Source organism: Stenella coeruleoalba (assembly GCF_951394435.1).
Source record: "Stenella coeruleoalba genome assembly, chromosome: X".
NCBI lineage: Eukaryota > Metazoa > Chordata > Mammalia > Artiodactyla > Delphinidae > Stenella > Stenella coeruleoalba.
In genome coordinates, this window is record NC_137152.1 from 15,945,015 (window position 1) to 15,969,402 (window position 24,388).

General features: G+C 37.8%; 1 protein-coding gene across 6 annotated transcripts in view; it reads right to left on the bottom strand.

Moving 5' to 3' along the window:
• The window catches only part of BCLAF3 (BCLAF1 and THRAP3 family member 3), a 69,842-nt gene that overhangs the window by 17,476 nt on the left and 27,978 nt on the right, over positions 1-24,388 (bottom strand). For 4 of the 6 annotated variants that reach the window (XM_079910432.1, XM_079910430.1, XM_079910433.1 and 1 more), the window contains 5 exons: positions 20,398-20,573; positions 18,769-18,883; positions 17,993-18,056; positions 16,201-16,316; positions 10,447-10,561 (listed from right to left, as the gene is read on the bottom strand). In XM_079910432.1, the coding sequence (XP_079766558.1) occupies positions 10,447-10,561; positions 16,201-16,316; positions 17,993-18,056; positions 18,769-18,883; positions 20,398-20,573 (586 nt within the window). The remainder of the gene's footprint in view (positions 1-10,446; positions 10,562-16,200; positions 16,317-17,992; positions 18,057-18,768; positions 18,884-20,397; positions 20,574-24,388) is intronic. The other 2 variants (XM_079910435.1, XM_079910434.1) reach the window with 2 other exon arrangements.

Here is a 24,388-nt window from a genome sequence, read left to right on the forward strand (position 1 = left end):
ACCTGGAAGATAAAATAGTGGAAATAACTACTGCAGAGCAGAATAAAGAAAAAAGAATGAAAAGAACTGAGGACAGTCTCAGAGACCTCTGGGACAACATTAAACGCACCAACATTCAAATTATAGGGGTTCCAGAAGAAGAAGAGAAAAAGAAAGGGACTGAGAAGATATGTGAAGAGATTATAGTTGAAAACTTCCCTAATATGGGAAAGGAAATAGTTAATCAAGTCCAGGAAGCACAGAGAGTCCCATACAGGATAAATCCAAGGAGAAATACACCAAGACACATATTAATCAAACTGTCAAAAATTAAATACAAAGAAAACATATTAAAAGCAGCAAGGGAAAAACAACTAAAAACACACAAGGGAATCCCCATAAGGTTAACAGCTGATCTCTCAGCAGAAACTCTGCAAGCCAGAAGGGACTGGCAGGACATATTTAAAGTGATGAAGGAGAAAAACCTGCAACCAAGATTACTCTACCCAGCAAGGATCTCATTCAGATTTGATGGAGAAATTAAAACCTTTACAGACAAGCAAAAGCTGAGAGAGTTCAGCACCACCAAACAAGCTTTACTACAACTGCTAAATGAACTTCTCTAGGCAAGAAACACAAGAGAAGGAAAAGACCTACAATAATGAACCCAAAACAATTAAGAAAATGGGAATAGGAACATACATATCGAGAATTACCTTAAATGTAAATGGACTAAATGCTCCCACCAAAAGACACAGATTGGCTGAATGGATACAAAAACAAGACCCATATATTTACTATCTACAAGAGACCCACTTCAGACCTAGAGACACATACAGACTGAAAGTAAGGGGATGGAAAAAGATATTTCATGCAAATGGAAACCAAAAGAAAGCTGGAGTAGCAATTCTCATATCAGACAAAATAGACTTTAAAATAAAGCCTATTAGAAGAGACAAAGAAGGACACTACATAATGATCAAGGGATCGATCCAAGAAGAAGATATAACAATTGTAAATATTTCTGCACCCAACATAGGAGCACCTCAATACATAAGGCAAATACTAACAGCCATAAAAGGGGAAATCGACAGTAACAAATTCATAGTAGGGGACTTTAACACCCCACTTTCACCAATGGACAGATCATCTAAAATGAAAATAAACAAGGAAACACAAGCTTTAAATGATACATTAAACAAGATGGACTTAATTGATATTTATAGGACATTCCATCCAAAAACAACAGAATACACAGTTTTCTCAAGTGCTCATGGAACACTCTCCAGGATAGATCATATCTTGGGTCACAAATCAAGCCTTGGTAAATTTAAGAAAACTGAAATTGTATCAAGTACCTTTTCCGACCACAACGCTATGAGACTAGATATCAATTACAGGAAAAGATGTGTAAAAAATACAAACACATGGAGGCTAAACAATACACTACTTAATAACGAAGTGATCACTGAAGAAATCAAAGAGGAAATAAAGAAATACCTAGAAACAAATTACAATGGAGACACGACGACCCAAAATGGATGCAGGAAAAGCAGTTCTAAGAGGGAAGTTTATAGCAATACAATCCTACCTTAGGAAACAGGTAACATCTCGAATAAACAACCTAACCTTGCACCTAAAGCAGTTAGAGAAAGAAGAACAAAAAAACCCAAAGTTAGCAGAAGGAAAGAAATCATAAAAATCAGATCAGAAATAAATGAAAAAGAAATGAAGGAAACGATAGCAAAGATCAATAAAACTAAAAGCTGGTTCTTTGAGAAGATAAACAAAATAGATAAACCACTAGCCAGACTCATCAAGAAAAAAAGGGAGAAGACTCAAATCAATAGAATTAGAAATGAAAAAGGAGAGGTAACAACTGACACTGCAGAGATAAAAGAGATCATGAGAGATTACTACAAGCAACTCTATGCCAATAAAATGGACAATCTGGAAGAAATGGACAAATTCTTAGAAATGCACAACCTGCCAAGACTGAATCAGGAAGAAATAGAAAATATGAACAGACCAATCACAAGCACTGAAATTGAAACTGTGATTAAAAATCTTCCAACAAAGAAAAGCCCAGGACCAGATGGCTTCACAGGCGAATTCTATCAAACATTTAGAGAAGAGCTAACACCTATCCTTCTCAAACTCTTCCAAAATATAGCAGAGGGAGGACCACTCCCTAACTCCTTCTACGAGGCCACCATCACCTTGATACCAAAACCAGACAAGGATGTCACAAAGAAAGAAAACTACAGGCCAATATCACTGATGAACATAGATGCAAAAATCCTCAACAAAATACTAGCAAACAGAATCCAACAGCACATTAAAAGGATCATACACCATGATCAAGTGGGGTTTATTCCAGGAATGCAAGGATTCTTCAATATACGCAAATCTATCAATGTGATAAACCATATTAACAAATTGAAGGAGAAAAACCATATGATCATCTCAATAGATGCAGAGAAAGCTTTTGACAAAATTCAACACCCATTTATGATAAAAACCCTGCAGAAAGTAGGCATAGAGGGAACTTTCCTCAACACAATAAAGGCCATATATGACAAGCCCACAGCAAACATCATCCTCAATGGTGAAAAACTGAAAGCATTTCCACTAAGATCAGGAACAAGACAAGGTTGCCCACTCTCACCACTATTATTCAACATTGTTTTGGAAGTTTTAGCCACAGCAATCAGAGAAGAAAAGGAAATAAAAGGAATCCAAATTGGAAAAGAAGAAGTAAAGCTGTCACTGTTTGCAGATGACATGATCCTATACATAGAGAACCCTAAAGATGCTACCAGAAAACTACTAGAGCTAATTAATGAATTTGGTAAAGTGGCAGGATACAAAATTAATGCACAGAAATCTCTGGCATTCCTATATACTAATGATGAAAAATCTGAAAGTGAAATCAAGAAAACACTCCCATTTACCATTGCAACAAAAAGAATAAAATATCTAGGAATAAACCTACCTAAGGAGACAAAAGACCTGTATGCAGAAAATTATAAGACACTGATGAAAGAAATTAAAGATGATATAAATAGATGGAGAGATATACCATGTTCTTGGATTGGAAGAATCAACATTGTGAAAATGACTCTACTACCCAAAGCAATCTATAAATTCAATGCAATCCCTATCAAACTACCACTGGCATTTTTCACAGAACTAGAACAAAAAATTTCACAATTTGTATGGAAACACAAAAGACCCCGAATAGCCAAAGCAATCTTGAGAATGAAAGAAGGAACTGGAGGAATCAGGCTCCCTGACTTCAGACTATACTACAAAGCTACAGTCATCAAGACGGTATGGTACTGGCACAAAAACAGAAAGATAGATCAATGGAACAGGATAGAAAGCCCAGAGATAAACCCATGCACATATGGACACCTTATCTTTGATAAAGGTGGCAGTAATGTACAGTGGAGAAAGGACAGCCTCTTCAATAAGTGGTGCTGGGAAAACTGGACAGGTACATGTAAAAGTATGAGATTAGATCACTCCCTAACACCATACACAAAAATAAGCTCAAAATGGATTAAAGACCTAAATGTAAGGCCAGAAACTATCAAACTCTTAGAGGAAAACATAGGCAGAACACTCTATGACATAAATCAAAGCAAGATCCTTTCTGACCCACCTCCTAGAGTAATGGAAATAAAAACAAAAATAAACAAATGGGACCTAATGAAACTTCAAAGCTTTTGCACAGCAAAGGAAACCATAAACAAGACCAAAAGACAACCCTCAGAATGGGAGAAAATATTTGCAAATGAAGCAACCGACAAAGGATTAATCTCCAAAATTTACAAGCAGCTCATGCAGCTCAATAACAAGAAAACAAACAACCCAATCCAAAAATGGGCAGAAGACCTCAATAGACATTTCTCCAAAGAAGATATACAGACTGCCAACAAACACATGAAAGAATGCTCAACATCATTAATCATTAGAGAAATGCAAATCAAAACTACAATGAGATATCATCTCACACCAGTCAGAATGGCCATCATCAAAAAATCTAGAAACAATAAATGCTGGAGAGGGTGTGGAGAAAAGGGAACACTCTTGCACTGCTGGTGGGAATGTGAATTGGTTCAGCCACTATGGAGAACAGTATGGAGGTTCCTTAAAAAACTACAAATAGAACTACCATATGACCCAGCAATCCCACTACTGGGCATATACCCTGAGAAAACCAAAATTCAAAAAGAGTCATGTACCAAAATGTTCATTGCAGCTCTATTTACAATAGCCCGGAGATGGAAACAACCTAAGTGCCCGTCATCAGATGAATGGATAAAGAAGATGTGGCACATATATACAATGGAATATTACTCAGCCATAAAAAGAAACGAAATTGAGCTATTTGTAATGAGGTGGATAGACCTAGAGTCTGTCATACAGAGTGAAGTAAGTCAGAAAGAAAAAGACAAATACCGTATGCTAACACATATATATGGAATTTAAGAAAAAAATGTCATGAAGAACCTAGGGGTAAAGCAGGAATAAAGACGCAGACCTCTTAGAGAACGGACTTGAGGTTATGGGGAGGGGGAAGGGTGAGCTGTGACAGGGCGAGAGAGAGTCATTGGCATATACACAGTAACAAACGCAGTAAGGTAGATAGCTAGTGGGAAGCAGCCGCATGGCACAGGGATATTGGCTCGGTGCTTTGTGACAGCCTGGAGGGGTGGGATGGGGAGGGTGGGAGGGAGGGAGACGCAAGAGGGAAGAGATATGGGAACATATGTATATGTATAACTGATTCACTTTGTTATAAAGCAGAAACTAACACACCATTGTAAAGCAATTATACCCCAATAAAGATGTTAAAAAAAAAAAAAAAAAAAAAAAAAAAAAAAAAAGTAATATATCATCAGTAAAAAAAGAAGGTGAGGGGAGTTACCCAAAGAAATAAATAGGCCCTATAATTCATCATTTTTTCCCAACACTCCCAACTTTTGGTGTATGATATTCTTTAAGACTTCTTTCTACATATCTGTATTGTTGAAATTGTAAGAAATATTTTATTATCAGCTAATGTGAGTCCCTCTTCTTATTCTTCATGATCTTTTATTTTTTTTAAAAAAGCATTCTCATTGTTTTCTTTTAGATTAACTTTAAGATTTTTGGTCAAGGTTTATAAAGTTATATTGTTATTTATTGTGTGAATTGGAATCACATTGAACTTATAAATCTATTTAGGGGAAATCAATTTTTTATGTGCTTGTTAAACTCTACATAATATTGAAAAATTAAAAATAGCCTAGCTTTTGGTAATTGATTGTTAAATAAATTAAGGTGTATCAAAAAAAAAAAAAAAAAAAAAAAAGAAAAAAAAGGAGAAGACTCAAAGCAATAGAATTAGAAATGAAAAAGGAGAAGTAACAACTGACACTGCAGAAATACAAAAGATCATAAGAGATTACTACAAGCAAATCTATGCCAATAAAATGGACAACCTGGAAGAAATGGACAAATTCTTAGAAATGCACAACCTGCCAAGACTCAATCGGAAGAAATAGAAAATATGAACAGACCAATCACAAGCACTGAAATTGAAACTGTGATTAAAAATCTTCCAACGAACAAAAGCCCAGGACCAGATGGCTTAACAGGCGAATTCTATCAAACATTTAGAGAAGAGCTAACACCTAACCTTCTCAAACTCTTCCAAAATATAGCAGAGGGAGGAACACTCCCAAACTCATTCTACGAGGCCACCATCACCCTGATACCAAAATCAGACGAAGATTTCACAAAGAAAGAAAACTACAGGCCAATATCACTGATGAACATAGATGCAAAAATCCTCAACAAAATACTAGCAAACAGAATCCAACAGCACATTAAACGGATCATACACCATGATAAGTGGGGTTTATTCCAGGAATGCAGGGATTCTTCAATATATGCAAATCAATCAACGTGATACACCATAGTAACAAACTGAAGGAGAAAAACCATATGATCATCTCAATAGATGCAGAGAAAGCTTTCGACAAAATTCAACACCCATTTATGATAAAAACCCTGCAGAAAGTAGGCACAGAGGGAACTTTCCTCAACATAATAAAGGCCATATATGACAAACCCACAGCCAACATCGTCCTCAATGGTGAAAAACTGAAAGCATTTCCACGAAGATCAGGAACAAGACAAGGTTGCCCACTCTCACCACTCTTATTCAACATAGTTTTGGAAGTCTTAGCCACAGCAATCAGAGAAGAAAAGGAAATAAAAGGAATCCAAATCAGAAAAGAAGAAGTAAAGCTGTCACTGTTTTCAGATGACATGATACTATACATAGAGAATCCTAAAGATGCTACCAGAAAACTACGAGAGCTAATCAATGAATTTGGTAAAGTAGCAGGATACAAAATTAATGCACAGAAATCTCTGGTATTCCTATACACTAAGGATGAAAAATCTGAAAGTGAAATCAAGAAAACACTCCCATTTACCACTGCAATGAAAAGAATAAAATATCTAGGAATAAACCTACCTAAGGAGACAAAAGACCAGTATGCAGAAAATTATAAGACACTGATGAAAGAAATTAAAGATGATACAAATAGATGGAGAGATATACCATGTTCTTGGATTGGAAGAATCAACATTGTGAAAATCACTCTACTACCCAAAGCAATCTACAGATTCAATGCAATCCCTATCCAACTACCACTGGCATTTTTCGCACAACTAGAACAAAAAATTTCACAATTTGTATGGAAACACAACAGACCCCGAATAGCCAAAGCAATCTTGAGAATGAAAAACAGAGCTGGAGGAATCAGGCTCCCTGACTTCAGACTATACTACAAAGCTACAGTAATCAAGACAGTATGGTACTGGCACAAAGACAGAAATATAGATCAATGGAACAGGATAGAAAGCCCAGAGATAAACCCACACACATATGGTCACCTTATCTTTGATAAAGGAGGCAGGAATGTACAGTGGAGAAAGGACAGCCTCTTCAATAAGTGGTGCTGGGAAAACTGGACAGGTACATGTAAAAGTATGAAATTAGATCACTCCCTAACACCATACACAAAAATAAGCTCAAAATGGATTAAAGACCTAAATGTAAGGCCAGAAACTATCAAACTCTTAGAGGAAAACATAGGCAGAACACTCTATGACATAAATCACAGCAAGATCCTTTTTGACCCACCTCCTAGAGAAATGGAAATGAAAACAAAAATAAACAAATGGGACCTAATGAAACTGAAAAGCTTTTGCACAGCAAAGGAAACCATAAACAAGACCAAAAGACAACCCTCAGAATGGGAGAAAATATTTGCAAATGAAGCAACTGACAAAGGATTAATCTCCAAAATTTATAAGCAGCTCATGCAGCTCAATAACAAAAAAACAAACAACCCAATCCAAAAATGGGCAGAAGACCTAAATACACATTTCTCCAAAGAAGATATACAGACTGCCAACAAACACATGAAAGGATGCTCAACATCACTAATCATTAGAGAAATGCAAATCAAAACTACAATGAGATATCATCTCACACCAGTCAGAATGGCCATCATCAAAAAATCTAGAAACAATAAACGCTGGAGAGGGTGTGGAGAAAAAGGAACCCTCTTGCACTGTTGGTGGGAATGTAAATTGATACAGCCACTGTGGAGAACAGTATGGAGGTTCCTTAAAAAACTACAAATAGAACTACCATATGACCCAGCAATCCCACTACTGGGCATATACCCCGAGAAACCCATAATTCAAAGAGTCATGTACCAAAATGTTCATTGCAGCTCTATTTACAATAGCCCAGAGATGGAAACAACCTAAGTGTCCATCATCGGATGAAAGGATAAAGAAGATGTGGCACATATATACAATGGAATATTACTCAGCCATAAAAAGAAACGAAATTGAGCTATTTGTAATGAGGTAGATAGACCTAGAGTCTGTCATACAGAGTGAAGTCAGAAAGAGAAAGACAAATACCTTATGCTAACACATATATATGGAATTTAAGAAAAAAAAATGTCATGAAGAACCTAGGGGTAAGACAGGAATAAAGACACAGACCTACTGGAGAATGGTCTTGAGGATATGTGGAGGGGGAAGGGTAAGCTGTGACAAAGCGAGAGAGAGACATGTACTTATATACACTACCAAACGTAAGGTAAATAGCTAGTGGGAAGCAGCCACATAGCACAGGGAGATCAGCTCGGTGCTTTGTGACCACCTGGAGGGGTGGAATAGGGAGGGTGGGAGGGAGGGAGACGCAAGAGGGAAGAGATATGGGAACATATGTATATATATAACTGCTTCACTTCGTTATAAAGCAGAAACTAACACACCACTGTAAAGCAATTATACTCCAATAAAGATGTAAGAAAAAAAAACCAAAAAAAAAAAAAAAAGGAATGCCTATGTTGCGTTGTAGCAGAACTGACTATTCTGTAAAGATTAAATGTTAGGATGCATATGATAACATTCTTGGTACAATATTTACACGTTGTGGGCATCCACGCAGGCTGATTTTCCTCCATTCAGGAAGCCATTCAATCAAATAGGAAGTATCTTTTCAGTCAGCATTAATATGGGTCACACTTCATCATCAGGTGAGGGGACGGGATCATTGGTTGTGGGCTCCTGGGGGCTGCTCTGTCTATTCCATTTACCAGTGCACCCCGATGGGATGTGTGCTGCTTAGTACCTAAGCTTTGTCTCAGACTCCCAACTCACACTCTATACTCGACTTGGGGTTTGGACTGGGAGTCAGTCCTTGAAGCCAGCTCCCACTTAGATCCCACCCACAGGGACACTGGAGGGAGACTAGAAGGCTGGAAGAGAGGAGGCGGGGTTGCTCCTTCCTGTATGTTTGTTGTTCTGCTTTTCATCCTGGCAGTGGTCCTTTGGTTCAGCCTCCAGTTTGTTTGTTAGTTTTTTGACACAGCCAGCTCCAGCTGGGCAGCCCCCACTCCTCGGAGGTCCACACCCAGCTCACACCGGCCTTTCTCTAAGCTTCTAGAGCTCTACGCTTTCTTCCCTAAAGGTCGTGGTTGCTTCCTTTGGTTTTTTGATTATTTTTATTTTTATTTATTTTGGGCTGCGTTGGGCATTCATTGCTGCATCCGGGCTTTCTGTAGTTGCGGCAAATGGGGGCTACTCTTCGTTGAGGTGCGCGGGCTTCTCATTGCGGGGGCTTCTCTCGTTGCGGAGCATGGGCTCTAGGCACGTGGGCTTCAGTAGTTGTGGCACGCAGGCTCAGTAGTTGTGCCGCATGGGCTCTAGAGCGCAGGCTCAGTAGCTGTGGCGCACAGGCTTAGTTGCTCCGCGGCATGTGGGATCTTCCCGGACCAGGGCTTGAAACCGTGTACCCTGCATCGGCAGGTGGATTCTTAACCACTGCGCTGCCAAGGAAGCCCGATGGGGCCCAGTTTGAAGATGGTTTCTTTCTCCAAAATCAACAGTCTTATAACCTTCTATTTATTCCATTTGCTATGGAGTCTGTACTTCTCACAAATCTTCCTCTTTCACACCTTTATTTCTCTCCCCAGTTAAGAAAAGTCATATAAAACCCTTTTCCTAGTAGTCATCTTGAGTTTATGCTAAGCCTATACATTTGAATAAGTGCATAAAGACACATGTAATGAAATGAGATTTTGGGGGACCTTGAGAGGGAGGGGGTGTATTTTGCACATGAAGGGATGTCAGTCACTGGGGGCCAGTGGGAAGACTGTACCAGGCAGCTTCTGACCAGGCTCCCAATCATCCCCACCTTCCAGTAGCCAGGCCCTTATGCTATTCACTTCCCTTGAGTGTGGTCTGTATCTAGTGACTTGCTTCTTACAAATGGAGTATGGTCGAAGTATGGATGTCACTTCTGAGATTAGGTTACAAATCGACTCTGGCTTCCATCTTTCTAGCTGTCACTTGCTCGCTCTTATGGAAGCCAGCTGCCACTCTGTGAACTGCCCTATGAAAAGGCAAATCTTTAGAAACAGAAAGTAGATTAGTTGTTAGCTGCGGGTGGGAACACGGAATAAATAAATAGCCCTGAGGGTTCTAATAGGGGTCACGAAAATGTCCTAATACTGGATTATGGTGATGGTTACACATCTTGGTAAATTTACAAAAAATCATTCAATTTTACACCGTTACATGGGTGAATTTTATGGTATGTAAAATATACCTTAATAAAGTTGTTTAAAAAAAATTAAGAAAGCTAGTACTATAATAAGTGCAATAAAATCCTGATAAATCAAATGAGATGATCATTTATTTGGTCATAATAACTATAAGCCTCAACAGAATCTTAACACTGAACAACAGAATCATAACACTTACTTAATGAACAGTTACAAACATTATGAAAAATATTGGTGATCCCTGTACCTATAGATACATGTGAGAAGGAAAATGGAACATACAAAAATAAAAAAGTTGGAACTGCAATCTTACCAAGTAAGGTTTCTGAATAAATTTTCTAAAATTTGATTTTACCAAACATGTAGATTTTTGGAATCCATCAACATGAGTATTCTTCAACCTTGTAAAACTGGAATGCTGATCACTCCTAATAAAATGAAAGAGAGAAAATAAGAATCTTTTATTAGTTTACATTTATCCGACAAATAAACAAGAGAAATCAAATTACACCCTTTGGAAACAATTAAAGCAGCGCAACAGTAAAAAAAAAAATCTCAATGATCTATCACTACTAAAATTACAAATAATATTTACCAGGGCTAAAACTCTCATTTTTCAAAAAACATTATTTAGCCAAGTTGGCAGTTAGCGATAGGGGGAAAACCATATTCCTAGGACCAGGGTTCTTAATCTGGAGTCCAAGGACAGGCTTCCTGGGGCTGTAACCCCCGAAACCATACATATGTAGAACACATGTTTCCTGAGGGAAGATAGTCACGGCTCTTGAACCTTTGGCAGCACGGGACAGCCCCCCTTGCCAAGAGACTCAGTGGTGAAAGCTCCAGGGAAGAGGCCAGTGAGTGGCTCAGGCCTGCTCACTGGCAGAGCTGGGGCCTCTGATACTGCTGGCTCCCCTCTCCTGTTGTAGTGAGGCCCAGAGGCCGCCAAGGGCTATTCCTGGCCAGCCCTACCTGGGAGGGAGCTCCTTCCTTGGGCTTCTTTCTCCTCTAACCCCGGGGCCTCATTCCCACAGCCCTTGGGGGGTCCTCTCCCTGTCACATCCCACCTCTCCCACAGTGGTCCTCAGACCCTTCCTGCTCTGTGGCGAACAAACGGCTCACGGCTTCGGCCCTGCTACACTCCTCCCACAGGACCCCAGTGACATGGGGACAAAATCCACACTCCTCCTCACTGACCCCCAAGACTCTTTCGGCGCACGCCCTTGCAGCCTTGCCGGCTGCTCCATCCCAATCTCTGCAACACCCACACCGAGCTGCGGGAACATCACCTCCATGCGGCTCTCGGCACACACCACAACCTTGCCTGCCTCTACGCACTGGCCCATTGGGTGCCTTCTGCTGTAATTTCCTTCCAACTCAGATCAACCTCAAGATTTAGCCCCACTTGCACCTGTTCCAAGGCTTTCCCAGACCCCTCTGAGGTGGACTAGGTGTCCCTGCTATGTGCACATGTGGCACTTTGGGGTCTTCACAAGTGTTTGTAACTAATGGTGCACCTTCTCACCAAGCAAGGTGCGATCCCTTCACAGGAGGCACTGCGGATGGTTCGTTCTGTGGTCCCAGCTCTGACCCTAGAATCTGACATGGAATAGCCACTCGGGATTTTTTGAAATGTTAAAAAAACCCATATTCTGTCAAAATGTTCATGATATGGTAGTAAGTCAAAAGAGTAGGGGGCGAAGTCAAATACTGAGAATAATTTCACTTGTTTAAAATATACACATATAGGGCTTCCCTGGTGGCGCAGTGGTTGAGAGTCCGCCTGCCGATGCAGGGGTCACGGGTTCGTGCCCCGGTCTGGGAAGATCCCACATGCCGCAGAGCGGCTGGGCCCATGAACCATGGCCGCTGAGGCTGCGCGTCCGGAGACTGTGCTCCGCAACGGGAGAGGCCACAACAGTGAGAGGCCCGCGTACCCCCCAAAAAAAAAAAAAAAACAAAACAACCACATATATGGCCAGAAAAAAAAAATGATATGAAATGTACTAAATATTAACAGTAATCATCCCTGACTGGTGAAATTAAGAATGCCTTATATTTTTGTTTTTATACTTTACTATATTTTTCCAAATGTTCACCATTAACATGTACTACTTCTATAAACAGAACAATAGACTCTAAAAAGTCCTCTTTGCAAAGCATATATCTGATGAACGGGTAGTACCCAGAATATATAAAGAACCCTTACACCTCAATAATAAAAATATGATAATCCAATTTAAAAATTGGCAAAGGATTTGAATAGATATTTCTCCAAAGAAGACACACAAAAAGCACATGAAAAAATGCTCAATATCATTAGTCATCAGGGAAATGCAAATCAAAACTACAAGAAACTACTTAAAACCCACTAGGATGGCTATAATCAAAAAAATGACAACACCGGTGTTCATAACAGCATTATTCATAATAGCCAAAAGATGGAAACAACCCACATGTCCATCAACACAAAAATGGATAAACAAAATGTGGTGTATCCATACAATGGAATATTATTCAGCCTTATAAAGGAATAAATTATTATTTTTTTTTTTGGAATAAATTATTTTAATGAAATACTGACACATGATACAACATGGATGAAAACATTATGCCACGTGAAATAAGTCAGACTGAAAAGGAAAATTATTGCATGATTCTACTTATATATGTATGAGGTATTCAGAATAGGCAAATTCATAGCGATGGAAAGAATAGAGGCATCAGGGGCTGGGGGTTGGGAGTTACTGTTTAATTGGTACTGAATTTCTGTTTGAGAAGATGAAAAATTCTGGACGTGGGTAGTGGTGATGGTTGCACAACACTGTGAGTGTATTTAATGCCAATGAATTGTATGCTTAAAATGGTGCAAATTCAGTGTTCTAAGTCAGTGCTTAGAACACTGACTAGAACATAGACATTAATATATAAATATTTGTTGAATAGATGAATAAATGATCTTTATAAAGTTAACTCTAGTTCAGTAGATTACAGATTGTTACAACAGCAAAAATAAAAACTGATGTTTTCTATAACTTGCCTAGCTAAAAAGAAAATCTAGGCAGTTTGATGCCCTCTTGAAGTCTACTGATACTATTTTGAAGCTGCTTTATCCCACACATACCACGCCCATATAACACAGCACCTCAATGACAGTGTAGGGAACTTAGTAATGCTGGTGACAAGAGGGAGAAACGGTGTGTCAGGAGGAGACACGGAGACTTTAGGGTAAGAGGCTGGTCGGAAGTGGGAAAAAATAGAGAACAACAGGGTCTTAGAGACAAGACAGAATGCCCCGGTGTGAGACTTGCTTGGGAAAGGTTTTAAGGTATCAGGGAATAAAAAGTGATCAAGATCTAAATGCATTACAATTTCAGTATCTTCTGTCCTGTCTACACCTTTGGGAAGTCTTCATTCATTCAACAAAGATGAATTGAGCCCAAGGCAGTAGGAATACAATGGTGAGCCAACATAGACACAGAGTCTGCATACAACTTTTAAGGGGGAAAAAAAAAATCACACAGAAGGGAAAGAGCTACATCCTATGATTTATAATTTCCTTGTATTTCACTTCTTCTGTATTTCTATGGAAATCTATACACTGACTTGATTTAAAAGGTTTATGCAAAAATATTAATGAGGTCAATTTTGATAAATTGAATTTTTAAGATAAAAGGATAAAATATTTTTCTTATGTTAACAAGGAAACTGAATTAGGATAAAGTGAGAGATTAAAGCTTCCATATTATTTTTTTAAAAGGATAAACAATAACAACTTCTGGTGAGGATGTGTTAAAAATGGAACCTTCATACACTGCTGGTGGGAATGTAAAATGGTGTACCCACTGTGGAAATAGCCTGGCAGCTCATCAAAAAGTTAAACATAGTTATCATATGAACCAGCAATTCCAATCCTAGGTATATACAGAAGAAAAGTGAAAAATATATCCACACAAAAAATTGCATACAAATATTCACAGCACCATTATTCACAATAGCCAAAGAGTGGAAATAGCCCAAATATCCATCAACCGGTGAATGGATAAACAAAATGTGGTGTATCCACACAGTGGAAAGTTATTCAGCCATAAAAGGAATATTCATGCTACAACATGGGGCAACGTAAAAAACATACTACATGAAAGAAGCCCGTCACAAAAGGCCACCTGTTATATGATTGCAATTATATGTCAAGAATAGGCAAATCCATACAGACAGAAAGTAGATTAGTGGCTGTCAGGGGCTGGGAGGACGGAGAAATAGGGAGTGACAACTAATTGTACAGGGTTTCTTTTGGGGGTGATGAAAATGTTTTGAAATTAGATAGTGGTGATAGTTGCACAACTTTGTGATTATACTAAAAACTACTGAATTCTTCACTTTCAAAAGGTGAATTTTATGGTCAGTAATATCTGAATTAAAGAAAAACACTTCATAGCTCCACCATGCCACACCAGCCATCCAATACGAATAAAACAGTTCAACAGACCCAGAAAAAGACACCTTGCAGGAAGACATTTTTGCACCCTACAACGCCACCCTCAAAGCTAACATTAATAATACTTAATGCTGACCAACTTCTCTGTAGCTTACATGCATCACTTTACTTAATTTTCACCACTACCGTGAGGTAAGTATAATTCTTATCTCTATTTTACGCTGAGGAAACAGAGATTAAGTAACTTGCCCAAGGTCAGTCACATAGCTAGGTATCTACAGAGCCAGGAGTTGAACTCAGGTGTTAACTCCATTGCTCAAGCTCTTCATCACCTCAAAGGGTAAAGATATATTCTGAGGCCATACATGGTCTTTATAATTTGTTGATTATCTTAAATCTGTTTTAAAAAACCTTTTTCTTGGTACACTGAGTTTCTCACACTTGCTGAGTAGTCAAGAAAAGCATGACTGAGAGCTTGTGTCACTAAAGAGCACAGTCATGCCGTGTCATATTAGGAAACTGGAGACTCACCCACCAAGGGACAAGATTTTAACTATTTTCAATTGTTTCATATGCCTCAGCACACAGTTTTGCTATCTTTTAATTAGTCCCAAACTTATTGTCAGTATCAAGTCCAGTTTTAAACAAGCTCCACGTATCTTGACCTAGTTAGCCATAGACATGACTTATAAGTCTAGTCAAGTATTTTAATTTTTGAAACTAAGGACTATGGAAAGAGAATTAGCACTGGTCCTTTCTATTCATACATTCCCACCTTCTGGGAGATCCAAATAGTTTGAGGACCCTTGAGTGAACTGGAAATTTTTTCCCATTAAATTATATCTCATAATCATATGAGGTCCCAGAGTTGCCATGAGTTCTACATAGTTCTCAGGACTAGGGATAAACTGGGACCAATCTAGAATACTCAGAGCCCCTAAAAAGAGGTACAGCGTTGGGAAAGAAAAACAAGGATCTACTGACAATCAATTTGCCACTCATGGCATAAGTACTTCACATGTGCCAGTTCATTTAATATTTATAACCTGTCCAACGTAAATTGGTTATTCTCATTTTATAGAGGAAAAGGCTCCAGAAACTAGGCAAGTTTGCCCAAGAGCAAACAGCTTGTAAACTGGCAGAAGTAGGATTCAAACTCAGGTCTCTTCTGCATTTTCTACTACACCTGCCTCTGTTTCACGGACAGACATCCACAAAGAGTTCTGAAAGAGGACGGCACTGACCTCAGGAAATTTTGCAACATTCAAAGACTACCAGAATCTAAAGGGTAGAATGTGTCAGAGTTTCAATCAGCTCGAGCCAAACAGTCCATAAATTTGCTGGTCTTGGCTCCTGCTAATATTAAAAAAGCTACTACACTTCTCTCTAGATTACAAAGACATCAAATACTCACCTACCCCATAATTTTTATTGTTTCAATGAAATAGCATATGATGACCACTGAATAACTTTGAAACATTTTAACAGATTTCACTTAAACATGTAAAATGGATTTGAGGAATTAAATTCCTACACTAAAGTGAAAATTACCATCACACACAGAAAATTGGAAAATATGCTAAAACCAAAAGCTGTCTGATAACAGGATGTTTTTCATCTACTGATTACCTCTCTGCAGCACTAGCTATGTGAAAAATGTGCTCATCTTCATTCTGTAACCGTTCTTTTCTCCTTCTTTCAATGTCATGTCGTAGGTCATTTGGATCTATTATTTTGACCAGAGTCTGAGGAATTTTGACAGAAGACAAACCATTCACATTACTGTTAGTTGCACAAAGACCATATCGAACAAGAACCTTAAGTAAAAGTCCTAAATAAGTTACCTTGTACTCATCCTGCTCATGCTAGTGTAAACTGATAAAAATATTTTGAGACACAATTGACAATACAGAGTCAGAAAAGTTCATAACACTGAACCAAGAATCCCACTTCTGGGATTCTATACCAAAGAAACGTCTATCTACCCAAGTATATTCAAAATATTATATTTTAAAAATAACCATAAAATGAAAGTAACTTAAGTGTGAAAAAAAATTTAAAGGAGAAGGGAAGAATAATTTTATGGTAAATTTAAGTCATAGGAGTAATGTACAAGCATTTAAATTATGATAATGTAGACTATGTGTAAGTAACCATGGAAAAACACTTACTGAATAGTTAATTAAAACTTACAAAGCCTCAATTATAAAAAGGTCATTGGGAGTTCAGAGATTTTACATAAAAGGAATGTTACTATAGTTTAAGTAAAAAGATAAAGCATCCAAAACTACATGTACTGTGGTAGTGTATGTTAAAGCGCTAGACATAAGACTGCAAGGAAAGATGATCAAATAAGATTTTGTCTTAAGTGGTTGAATTAGGGGTGATTTTTTTTAAATCCTCAAATTTCCTATAAGTTTATTATAGTACTTTGATGAGCAGAAATTTTCTGAAAGTATCATTTATTCAATAAACTAACCTATCTCCATAAGTACAATAAAACTGTAACCATTCACAAGTGAAAATATTATTTATATATTCTATCACAAATGTATTAAAATCTCTCCTCTATAAAAACTCTTCACTCGCAATGAATAAATTAGCAGTTCTTTTAGAACTTGATATATTTCTTCTAAAACAAGAGCCAGTTTTCTTCCCCCTGGGCTAGTTAAGATAGTTTTTCTAATTAGCAAAGAAATGGCGGGGAGGGAGGTGTTAAGGGTGGGAACAATTAAAAAAATTCAGGGGCTTCCCTGGTGGCGCAGTGGTTGAGAGTCCGCCTGCCAGTGCAGGGGACGCGGGTTCGTGCCCCGGTCCGGGAAGATCCCATGTGCCGCGGAGCGGCTAGGCCCGTGAGCCATGCCCGCTGAGCCTGCGCGTCCGGAGCCTGTGCTCCGCAATGGGAGAGGCCACAACAGTGAGAGGCCCGCGTAAAAATTCAGTATTATTTCCATTATTTTTCTAGTTCATATTCCATAGAATGTTTCACACAATCTTCAGTAAACAGAAGAGCAGTGTCAAATGAAACTAAGTTCCTTTGCATTCATTCTACATACAACTTAAAAATATATCCCACATGACTGCTTTGGAAAAAACAGGTATCAAACATACTTTCTGCAAGCTTTACAGTGTGAAGTTTTGGAATGAACATTAAACACTACAATTTTATGTCAATTTTACAAAGCTGTTACCCTTAGGGATTGTCTCTCTTAGGGCATATTTTTGTCTTTTGCCAGTGTTCTCTCTGCAATCTTTTGATAACTAGAGTCACTTGGAGAGCTTTGTAAATTTCAGATTCCTGGGTCTCCATCATTCTTCCTCAACCACTTTAACTACCTTTTTTACTCCCAATGACCAGTTCCGTTTCCCATTAGTATACCAACAATAAGGTAATCTCTCATCAAAAATTATATTCACTTACCTGTTCTGAATCATATACCATAGTTTGTTTACTCTGAAGCTCGGCCAAAGACATATCTATTCTCCTAAAATAATAAAGGCATATTACAATTAAATAATTATGTTATACACTGAAATCTTGACTCCATTATTACAGAATGGATTTTGAAATAACGCTGGTGTGTCTTGGAGGAAGAAAAAGAAATCTGCTACCAGGTAGTTTTTCACCTATATGGCAGTCTCCCAGGACATACATATCCTGTAAACAACATCACAGTGACGCCTCAGTGGTTCTCAAATCACTAGTCTGTGTAACCTTAAACTTGGCTCCGGTGATCTACCGCATTCTAACATTGATTCAACTCAGCTCACAAGACAGGGCGCACCACCTGTTTGGACAGGTGCCAGCAGAAGAAGACATAGGTTTTCATCCGGCTGCCCTCAGAACAGCCATTTCTGACCACATGAAGCAACCCATGATTTCAATGGCTCGACAACTGTCTTTCATCTTCCAGTGATAACTTCAGTAGGCAATTACTATAGACACAGCAGAATCAAAGTTAGGTAGGTAAATATTTTCAAAGTCCTACACATTTAAACAATGCTAGTCATGGCTTCAATATAACCTAGTCTATCAAAGTGCACTGGCCCAGTACCTGCTTGGGTTAGTCCTGTTTTTAGGCAGGAAATGCAGTTCTAGAGTCTACAACAAGCCCAGGAGGCAGGCAGCACCTTCCCACAATCTGTTCTGAGGCTCATTCCCATGAGTTAAATGGGCATACAATAATCACTCATTACCTGTGAATTTCTGGATCTGAGTTCAATTTAAATTCATTTACATCTGCAGCTTGTGTAACTTGCATTTTTGAGAAACGCTCATGTAGAGTAATTCCAAGTGATGGAAAATAATCTGCTGCAAAAGGGAAAAAAAAGTTTTATCTCAATGTAAAACTGATTCCACTTAAAAGATTATATATAATAAGCACAGGAAGAAGGGACTATTAAAAAACATCCAACCTGTTTTCTCTTGAAAACATATGGGACCTAAGCTTATTCCACAGACTAATTTGTAGTGCTCACACACTTTCCCAAGCCCAAGCAACAGTAAACGGATTTATGAACCCAAAGATTCTGTTCCTATTTAACATGTCTGCTTACTTGCCAGGGGGAAAAGACAGTGGCTCTCTCAAAGAGAGGACAGGACCTTTCTTCTCCTAGGTAAGATCTTCCTACATCTGGGAAGTAAAGCTGGTATACAGCTCTACTCTTCACCTAGAGTAAAAAATAACTCCAAAAACAACCCTGAAACATCAAAACAATTCTGAACAAATGTTAAATGTTATGTTTACATATCACAGAAGGCCTCCTAATGCCATTTTACTTTAATATTAACTGAAGTTCATGAAGACATTCTGAAAGCGGCTATGCTACAAGCTTTTAACAGAATAAAGAGAAAGATAGTACACTTGACCCATGAGAATGCTAAAGCAATCCTTTTCCCTAACTTACTGTTCCTGTTCCGGGACGATCTCCTGAATTTTTCTACAATACCAGCTCCCTGTCTGCCAAGAATCACACTTCTTTTGGGTAAGAGGGGCTGGAATTGAGAAGGTGAACTGTTTCAAACTGCATGCTTTAAAGTAAATATGTGCCTTAGTTTGAGGGCTGCAAAGAAAATAATTCATTTGCAAAATATGTTTTATGAAGGTAAAAAAGATTAACACAGTTATCTAGTAAGAAATATAAAATTATAAATTTTGAAATTCTCGAAAGACCCCAGTTTATAATACCCACAACTGCCTTATTTATGCAGCATCAATAAGGAAAGTTATTTTACATGACTAAATTATCCAATTAATGGAAACTGGCCAGAAGCAAAAGCAAAACACAACAGCTCAATGTAAACCTTTGAAGTATTTATTATGCAATGTCCTGATGTCATCGTGTATAACAAATCAAACTGGAATCTTCTATTGATCGCTTAGCATCACCCTTATGGCACAAAGTCCCAGTAATGCCCTCAGGGGCTTTAAGAATACGACCAAATGACCTATACTTCCAAATTTCTTGAGTTTCTTGAGTTTCATATCTGGTTTTTGTTATTTCCTCCTTCCTATTCAGTTATCAGTTATTGTTTCTTTCTGCTCTCAGTACACCTGTCTTTTGCAGTAGCCAACCTCTTCCTTTATAACTTTCAATTTGTAATCTACTATGAGTTGAAGCATCAAGTTATTGGAACTACATATAAAGAACAACTAGGCTTGAATTAATACGTGCTACTCTCTTCACCAGATTTCCTAATTAATGATCTAACTTATAATGAAATATTAATTACTACTACAATATCACAGATATTTACCTATGTCTCGTGAAAAGTCAGTACATTATTTTTGTGTTATCCCTAATGTATGTGTGAAATATACCAACCTTTAACTTGATGGATTATAGTTATGATTTCCTGAGCAAATTCTCCTGTAGGTTTGTTTTCAGTATTCTGAGTTGAGTCAAGATGTTCAAACACTGGATGAAAGTTTTCACTTTTCCTGCCAACAGCAACCAAATCATGTGACATCTGTCTCTCTGTGGAATAGCTAGAAGCAACCCTAGAATAATTTGTAAATGTTTAACTAAATTTGAGACTATTTTACTGAGAAAATAACTTTAAAAGTTAATCAAGATAGCTATAAAACTAAAAAGATGTCTATCTTTTCTTATAATTAAGGCACTAAATTGTATGCCATAAAACATGTACAATAATGAGTAGGAGAAAATAGCTATAGGTACACGGTTTTGAGTTCTCCTTTTCAAATCAGAGATCATTAAATATTTGCCACTTTAATAATAAAATCCTCAAAGTTCTAAGCTAAACAATTTTTACTTCAAAAAATACAGCAAGGCATTGAAGACACTCAATATGCAAAAAGTAATCATTATTTTCTACTCCCAAATGTCCATAAAATTGTAAAGCCAGCAAGCTTACACTATCTTGAAATACTACCATACTTTAAAAGCTGATATCAAACATAATAACGTCTCTGACTTCATAAAAGTCCTTAAAGCTCCATGTCAGTAATGAGAAGCTGAGAATAGTATTTTGAAATCAAATTCTGTTGAGATTAATTTAATCACTTACAAAGTCTCACTGAACTCTCAGAAAATAGTCTTAGTTGTTATCACAGTTATGATCATTAGGAGCAATGACAGTGTTTACCCTAAATATATCCTTAAAGAAATACTACCATTTATTATGTAACCCCAACCATCTTACCATTTTAATGCTTTCTGAATCTTTACAACTTTCATTAAGAGCTTTCCTGACCTTTAAGTACCATTATAAAGCCATGATTATGACATATAACTAACAATTATTCATGCCAAACAAAGGGGCTCAGAGCTTACAAACATTATCTCATTTAATCTTTGCAATAGCTCTATGGGGAGGTGTCATGATATCGAGACAATGGATGTCTTGGTTGTTTTGCTTTTCATCCCAGAGGTTAAGCATTCCTATGAACATAATCCTTCCAAATGTCTTAGTGGGAAAGTTTACTTTATTCCAATAATGCTACTCCTGCTTAAAACTACTCATATTCTTCATCTGGAGGCAGTTTATGCGTCACAGAAGAAAATGCCTCATTATTTATATTTATTCCTCATTTTGGACCCAAAATGGCACTAACCAGCTTATACCCATCTTACTCCTCTGCATTTAACTCTGAATAGCTTTTGGCTCTTCCCGAAACACAAGTTTCAGGAGTTGACGTGTGAGCTAGGCTTTGAAGGTTGGTGTGTTTTAGACATGTGGAGATGAGATGAAAGACGTTTTACGTTTATAGGTTAACAAAGGCAGAAAACACACCTAGGAACTTTGAGCTGTGTGATCTGAGCAGTCTGGGGAAAGGTAGGAGGGCAGGAGGTGTGAAGGTAAGACGCCACACTGCCAGCCTGATGTGACAGGATTAGCTGATGGGAGAGGGTGGGAGGCTCAGTTCTGGCCGCCAGAGGACTGCCTTCTATCAGGTGTCTTGGAAGGGTGTTGCAGTTGACAAGGCCAATTAGGGGACTTTTGTGAAAAAAGTAATGAGATGCTGAATTAAGGGAGTGTCAGTCTCCCTAATCCTTTTACCTCAACTCCAAAAATTCTACATGTGTTCTTAGGAAGACATGAGCAAACTAATGACTCGGAAAGTGCTTTGTGATAGTTATTAGCTGGAAGAAAACCGAGAAAGGAAAACTTTACATGTGTCATACAGATTTTGTTATCTATTATAAGCTTCCAGAGGGCAGGGGATTATCCATTAGTTTTGGTGGTTGGGTTTTTGTTACTGTTGTTTTGCCAAGCAGTTGGTTTTGTGGATGGATTTTAATGTGTAGAAGAGGAAATTAAGGTTTAATGTAGCTTTTTAATGTTTTCTTAGTTATTATGCACAACACTCAAGTGAATGTCAGGGGAAATATCCTTAAACAGAGAAGGAAAACTGGGGTGGAGTGGTGGGAGGGAACAGAGAACCTGGAAGATTTAATCAGACCGGAAGTAGATGTAGTATTAGAATACAGGTGTTGGCTATATTTTAATTTTTAAAACTGTCTAAAATGCATCTCAAATGAGAACATTTGATCTTTTCAGCTTAACTATTGTATTGGGGGTATTTTGTGAAACTGTTAACTTGTTGATCAGTAATGTCATGGGAAATATAAAAAGGAAAATATGAACAAAGAGGTGATTAAATTTATAAATGGAAATACCTAGAACATTTTGCATTCTAAAGTTTCTAGAAACTTTTCCTTATAGCAAAAGTATAATTATTTTTAAAAGACTAAATTTCAGGTTATACTATTTTCATGTGTATTTTCTCGAAGGATGATCACTGATATTTTTTTATTAAAAATATTGTTGTGGGGTGTCTCTAGAGCACATTTTTTAACTGATAACAAGTTTAAACACTAAAATTTCAGGAATTAAGTGTAGCTTCAGAGTATACCACAGCACTCCTATGAACTGAGAGTTGGACTTGCAGTGGGGATGAGAGTTAGGCCAGTAATAAAAAATTAGAAGTAAATTTTACTAATTATCTGGTGAAAAATTAGAAGCCTTTATCAGCTGGTTTCGTCTTGGGAGAAACTGAGACTGCAATAAAAACCATTATCAACTGATTTCCCCTTATAGATAGATCATTTTTATAGTTCCATTTAAACATCTTATTTTTCTCCTGTAAAAAAAATTTTAAAGCTGTTTTTTGGGTATGGAACATGCTTTTTGTACCATTAAACCCCTTTAAACAGAGAGCATTTGTAATTCTTTTGTTAGTGGAGGTTGTTACAGGGCCATTCTAGCTTCTAGCATTCTAGCTTCTAGACATTTCACTAAATGTCTCTTACTAGTTATCAGATACACAGTGAGAAGCTTGGAGCAAATTAGGAGGAGAGAAAGGATATGGGCCTTCTAATGAAAGTCTTTCTGATGAGTCAAGGAAACCACATCAGTGGCATCAACCTGCGGCATAATCACTCCTCCATGTTTCTGCCTTGGCAGGGAGTCGTCTCGACAGGTCTGGTTTGAGAGCAGGGAGCATGAAAAGTCAGATGGAAGCTTTTCCTCTGAGAAGTTAAAAATAGGCACTCAAAACCATCTTGTTAGAGGAGTTTAATTTTTTAAAGAATATCTGTAAGCCCCTCATAACCGTGGAGCGGTTTTGGATATATGGCTGTTAGTGACGTAAATAAATAAGTAAATACATACACGTGTACACCCACACCCCAAAATGTATCCATCTGATTGATTTTTGTTATATGAAGAGGTATTATTTTTTTCTTGTGGTGCTGCTATTTAAGACATATCTCAGGGCTCTCTTCTGGATTTATCTTCAGAGCCTGAAACATCATCATGAAGAACCCTAGCAGCTGTAAATCTCAATTCTTTGGATGGTGGAGTCGCACACCACCTCACACATTCACTCCACTGTGCCGTGGTATTACCAACGTCATCCCATGGTCTATCAGACCAGAGGAGAAGAAACCTAATCCTATGTGGATCCATAGTCCCAGGGCACCCTAACAGATTGTCTCACAGGGTAGGTCCTCAAAAAATACCCGCTGAAGGAATACATGATAAAATGGAAAATGACTTGGACAATATGAAGTGGTGAGTTTCAGCTAAAAAGATGACAGACTTAAAATTGTGAGGCCAATTTAATTTTGTTTTTTAACTTTCTTAGCTTACTTTAAAATTTTTTACTTAGTTTAGACCAATTTAAAATTTTTCATTTTTTATAATAGAAAATCTCAAATATATACAAAAGTTCAGAGGATCCTATGATGAACCTGTCAAGCCAGCTTCAACAGTTATCAACATATGACCAATTGAAGCAGACTCGCAGAGCCAGGAAGAACTACCGGTTAATTTGGGCCCCAAAGTCAT